At 31.2% G+C, this 6,487-nt stretch overlaps 1 protein-coding gene across 1 annotated transcript in view; it reads left to right on the forward strand.

Moving 5' to 3' along the window:
- The first annotated feature begins 1,694 nt into the window (after positions 1–1,694).
- LOC110021307 (probable protein arginine N-methyltransferase 1) overlaps positions 1,695–6,487 on the forward strand; it is a 29,772-nt gene continuing 24,979 nt past the window's right edge. Inside the window, exons 1-3 of the mRNA XM_020719749.1 lie at positions 1,695–2,054; positions 5,087–5,097; positions 5,937–6,092. Of these exons, the coding sequence (XP_020575408.1) occupies positions 1,820–2,054; positions 5,087–5,097; positions 5,937–6,092 (402 nt within the window). The 5' untranslated portion in view covers positions 1,695–1,819. The remainder of the gene's footprint in view (positions 2,055–5,086; positions 5,098–5,936; positions 6,093–6,487) is intronic.

A 6,487-nucleotide genomic window follows, 5' to 3' on the forward strand; every position in this document is an offset into this window, starting at 1 on the left:
TGATGATTGGCTTGGAAACAAAAATCTTGCTGATTGTTTTGGGGTCCTCAAAATATAAATTTGAAAAGTAATGAGCTTTGGACTGATAGTGGGTGGAACATTAGTATGTTAAAGCAATTAGTTAAAAAAGATGACATGAAATTTTCTCCAATATTCCCACTAGTAAAGGGAATCTTGATATTCCAAAACTCAGTAGAAATATTGGAGAAACTTGTGCTAAAACTTCTTCTAATTCCTTTCAATCGTATCAAGGTTTGAATATTTCCTGGAATTGGAATAAGTGGATTAAACTATCTTAATCCTTTTTTACTTGAAGAATTATTCATAATCTTCTTCCTGTTGACGATATTTTAAAATTTAAAGGGCTTAAAATTCCCTCTTGTTGTTTATTATATAAAGCTGATGAAGAATCTATTCATCACATCTTTATTGAATGCCAATTTGTGAAGCAAGTTTGGAGGAAGGTTAGTGTTTTTTTTTTGGTAAGAACTGACATGCTGGTAATTATAATAATTGCTGGGATATCTTTGATGCCCAGAGGTCTTTTGGTTATCCTTTTTTGACTAATATTCCTTCAATTGTATTTTGGTTTATTTGGTTTATGCGTAATAGGAACAAGTATCATGAAGAGGTTCTTAATATTAATCATACTTTCTATATGATTACCAATTACATTGTTAATATATTGACTTTTAATGGATTCAATGCTGAGCAGTTGAAAGGTGTTTCTAATAATCTTAGACTCTTTTCCAAGCCTGGAATTGGTAAGCAATATTTAGTGTGTTGGGTCAAACCGACGACTCATGTAAAGAATGAAATCGATGGCTGTAGGGGGAACAATTCTACGGGAGTGGGTGGAGTCTTTTAGGGACTTCCTTAGTTCGGTCATCTGTTGGTTTGCTTCCGCATCTGTGCCTATCTGACCTCTTGTGGTGGAAGCAGATTCAATAATTTTTGGCTTAATGCTTGTTAAACATTATGGATGGAAAATTATAAATATTGAAACAAATTATTTACTAATTTGGAAGAATTGCAAGTGGAGGGAAATGCATCATTGGAGTGTTAATATTCAATTGAAGAAGATTGTGGAGTTAACAAAAGAGCTGAACATGTTATGGATACATACAAAAAGAGAAGGTAACAAGTTGGGTAGATCTGATAGCTAAATTGGAGAGTTATCTCCGGTCTACGTCATCTCTCAGGAAATTCCTTCGGTTCTTATGTCTTTAATTTGTGCTGATTTACTCTAATTCTTCATTTTATTTTTGGTCCTTTTTGAGTTTTTGGATTAGTGGGTAGTGTGAGTTGTATTTTGTTTTTTGTTAGGGAGAAGAACCTTTAAGTTTTTAAGTTTTCTTTTCTTTTTTGAGTTCTATGGGTGTGTCGATGAATTCTCCTTGACTCTTTTTGTACTTTATTTTTTTGTTGAAATAAAACTCACCCCATGAATAAAGGGGTTTTACAAAAAAAAAAAAAAAATAAAATAAGTTGAGCACTTCCAAAGGTTTAGGAGATTTGCATGTAAATACTTAGGTTAAAGTATAAATAAGTAAAATATCAGGGTTTTTGGTGCTTGTTGGTAAATACCCCTTAGCTTCCGCAATACTGCAACAAACAGAATGATAAAATAAAAAATTAGTTTGCGAAAATATAGGCAAGTAGTGAGCAGTGGCGGGGAACCATCAACGATCATGCTCATCCGAGTTTTTTGAATGAACGGAGAGGATTCGGCGCACCTCAAAACAAAACCTTCAGGTCGCAGAGATCCCTTTATCTGGCATAACCCTAGCAAGTATCCCTTTCTTTCATCGTCCACGAAATGGGCAAGAGAAGGGGCGGGAACAAATCTTCGGCTTCTTGCAGCGGAAAGAGCAGCTATAGCAATGGATTTCTCGTCGCTGACGCCACCTGTGGCGGCGTCAACGATGAAGTAGTGGATGTCGCGGAGGAGCGGACTGAAAGCTCCAATCTTGAGGACTCGCCGGAGGTCAAAGCCCTTGTTGGTAGCGATAAGACTAGCGCCGATTACTACTTTGACTCCTACTCCCATTTCGGTATTTATTCTTCTCTTATCCGCATTCCCATATGTGCTTTGCTTCCAGGTGGCTAGTTGTGCAATGTCTTATTTAAAAGTCTAGCTAATAAACAGATGATTAGATGTTTGAACGAGTGATTATAATTCCATTAACTACGTTGTTAATATTTGAGAATTTTAAATTTGGTAGCGTTCATTAATCCTTAGTGGTGTTTGGTGTTAAAAGAGGTTGCATTATTCACTTGTTATCAAACAACCTGATACGATCCTAGTGCGTCACACAGGGAAAGTACCAGGAATATATCCATTCGAATAGATATGGACTCTAGGAACGAAAGTAGTGGGCCAAAAAAGATTATTTATTTCTTTAATTGAGTATAATGCATCACTAACTCTACTAATAGAACAGGACAGCGACTGTTGACATACAAAACAAAACTTTTAAGAGCTCATCATATCTGCCAGCTTTTTCCCAATTAACTAATAGAAATCAGTTACAAAACAAACAAACAACCAACTAACTGTTGTGTCTGTTACACATCCATATGTGTAGTACTCTTTCAGTCACTATGATGGATTTAGCACTTGCTTTCTTTGATTTTTTTGCGCATTCTCTTTATTCAGATCTTCACAAATCTTCAACACCTCTCACGCTATTCCTGTACAACTTGATCATCTAGCTTTAATGTTGTTTTTGTAACGCAGTTATTAAAATTAAATAATTTTGCAACTAAGTTGTGGCAATGATAAACTAAAGGTTGTTCATTATCATCAGTATTATTGATTGACTCTGTCCAATTTATTTGAAACCGGCTGCATGTGTTTTCTCTTTCTATTTTTTCCTTAACGTCGTTTTGTTGGACTCAATTTATTTCTTATGGAGTTTGTAATCTTCTTACATTAGATCTTCTATCTTCACGTCTTATTGGTCAATATTCTTTCCTTCACCCACGAATTTGCATGCTCAGATTTCCAAATCCTATTTTCTGCTACAACATCTTTAGTAGGTAATCTTATTATCTCTCTAATATAATCGTTAGCCACTCCATCATTCTTAGTTTTAGCACATTCTTTGATTCTCATGCTTGCAACTCTTAATTTTTCTACAAGTGACTTTTTCTATCTCAATGCTTTGGTCTTTATAGCATCATTGGTTTAGTTAAATTTTGTAAAATTTACCTTGAATATCATGATATTTTCTCATCGCATACATAGGCACTTTTTTGTTTATTCATGTTGCTTTACTTTCAATGGTCTTATTGTCATTGATATTCTTTTTAATTGAATAATTAATCTAGAAACTAAAACGTATCACACATAGGTTTTTCTTGATTTTAGAAGTAATAATTTAGGTTATTAATTTAGCATCTTTTTTTCTTGACACTCTTCAATTTATTTCTCAACTACTTGATCCCTGTTTTTAAGATCAATAATGAAGATCCTCTGGTCGCTCTTTATGTTTTTCAACCAACTACATAGTATAAAAATCATTCCATGGTAATTATTACTTGAATAAAATCCAATTGTTACTCCAGTACTAACACAATTTTCTTAGCCTTTATTCTAATGCTACCCCTAACATGAGTACACTGTTTTAAATTTGATTTCTCAACAATCATCACAATCTTGAAATTTTTCTTTAGTTTTGATAGCAATATGTTTCTGTCTAATCATTTGGCACTGCTTAGTGTGATTTCATTAAAATGATGTGTTGGACAAACTACTTTAGCATCCCTAATAACTCTTAAATTATTAATGAAGTATTCATCTGATTTAGAGGTCTACATTTATACAACTAAATTTTGATATTAATGATTAATTAGTTATTTTAACTTGATATTAGCTAATTAATTTATGTTTAATTAACATACTCATTTGATCAAATATTCAAATTATTATTAAGAATTAAAGAGTAGTTGAGCTATTAATTAGGTAATTCCACATTCCTATAAGTAGAAACTAATCAATATAAAATTGATTTCTTCTTATTATTGATGACTAAGCAAATTGGTGTCTGAATCAAGTTAGTTATTAGTATATTATTGTTTTTTAACAATTTAAGAATTACCTAGTTATTTAATTTAAAGCATTGACCCTACTTCCATGTGATTAAATATTTAACTATTATATTATTAGTTACTTTCTTTCACCATTCAAGTAGTTTTTTAGTTATTGATCTTTGCAAATTGATATTTATTTTGCACACGACATCAACACCCCCCCTTCCTTTTATGCATTTAATTACATAATTGGTTGGAAAGAATGACCAGACTATTAGTTTGACCCTCTACATGCTTTTTAGACTTTTTTTTTTTCCAAATAGAGATTCAATCCCATTAAAAAAATATGTCTATAGGGCTTCTACATTATTTTCATCATCACGTTAACTTTATCCCAATTCCCAACTACTGGAGCTTCTTGTTGCATGAAGGACTATTATTCTTCATTAGTAATGGGGGATATTCTACTCCTTGATAGATGAAAATTTGATTTTGCATATTATTTAGTAATTTTGTTCAGTACCATCTTTTGCTGATGTTGCAGTACTAGTATATTTGTTAAGGGAAACTTACATATGCAACACACAATTCTTATGTATTTACATATCTTACACCTAAATTTTTATAGTTGCATACATAGCATTTTTTGTGCTTTAAACCTATGCATAAAAAGATGGATTTCATTTTTTAAAAGTGATAATAGTCCTATTTTTTATTAGGTATTAAAGATTTGAGTGCTATGTTTGTAAATATGAAAGTTTAGGTGTGAGATATGTAAATACATAAGATAAGTGCAGTGTATTTATTAGTTATTTAGTAGTTGTGTTCTATACCTAGTTTTTTTTTTTTTAAGATTTTTGTTGGATTACGCTAGGGGCTTACATACTTTTTTGCTCGATTTTATCTCACATGTTTATTGAAAATATTATTATATTTGAGTATTTCTCTTGTAACATGTGAATTTTTATTTGATGAACATTGATTGGAGTTTTCATGTCTAGGTTAATTCTCTAGGAGAGCTTACTATCTTCTATTTTCTTTCCCTTTACAGGTATTCATGAAGTAAGTAATTGATCACATTCAAAAGCAAATGCATTATTGATATTTTATGAACTGGATGCTCTCATTTGGCGGCGTTGAGTTACAAATTTACAAGAAGATTACTTGGTTTTTACTCCTTTCAGTTGGTGATTTGAGTGCAAGCAGATTGAAGTTCCTTATGATTCTGTTGGCTAACAAGCTGATCATATTCTGAATAATCTCCTGAATTATGTGTTTATTTATTTGTTATTTGTTATTATTATTATTATTATTATTATTATTATCATTATTATTACTATTATTTTATTTCTTAAGTATGTCCTTTTAGCTAGTATTACTTGCATTTAAATTAAATTTCATTTCTTATTATGCAAAGTTGGTTCACAAAAAAAATGTGCATTTTTTTTAAGTTCTTATCATAAAGATATAAAAAGGTTTATTTTACATGAATCCCCAAATTTGATATTTATTTCTAAAATTTTTAAAATATATTGTTTATGCACTAGCTGCCTGTTGGTGTCTTTAAATTGCCTAGACTGGATTGGGTGCTCTAAATTCTGCTAATCCTTGTGCATTTTATATTTGATGATCAACAACAAAAAAAAAGGTAGGTGATTTATTTAATTATTTTTATAATCATGAAAACTGGGCTTCCTTTTTTATACCATAAGGGTAGTCCATTAATTGAGATGAGGCTAATGATGATATTGATAAACTTCTTGCATTTGTTTTACTCAGACTTTTATATAACTTAGTTAATGAACTTCTTTATTTTGATCTTTCCTGAAGGAGATTTCGAAGCAAGATATACCCAAGCATCTAGTTTCAGAAATGTCTAATCTTCCACCTTTGATATGCAGGAAATGTTGAAAGATGTTGTTCGAACCAAAACTTATCAAAATGTTATATATCAAAATGCTTTCATCTTCAGAAACAAAGTGGTACTTGATGTTGGTGCGGGGACAGGAATTTTGTCCCTTTTCTGTGCAAAAGCAGGAGCGAAGCATGTATATGCGGTGAGGTGCTTTATTTCCTTATTAATTTATAAGCATACATTTTTTGTAAGGCTTTGTAATATGAAACTGAATTTACACTACTCTGTTTTAGTGGTCTAAAGATTTAAATATTGAGTGTCTATAAAGGCTTAATTAGCAGATTAAATGTAACACCATCATGGAATTCTTGAAGGTGTACTTTTTTCACATTTCAGGGTAATATTTAACATATAATTATATATTTAAATTATTGCTTATATTCTCTTTAGAATTGAGTTTAATTTTTAAAATTAGATGATGTGGGCATCTGTAATGCCCAATGGCTTTCACACCATACTGCAAAAAGTTCTAAATTGACATAGAAATATGCAATAATTAGAATTCCTCTTAAAATCAAATTATTTTCTTATTATTTG

Source organism: Phalaenopsis equestris, unplaced genomic scaffold (assembly GCF_001263595.1).
Source record: "Phalaenopsis equestris unplaced genomic scaffold, ASM126359v1 Scaffold000132, whole genome shotgun sequence".
Taxonomy (NCBI): domain Eukaryota; kingdom Viridiplantae; phylum Streptophyta; class Magnoliopsida; order Asparagales; family Orchidaceae; genus Phalaenopsis; species Phalaenopsis equestris.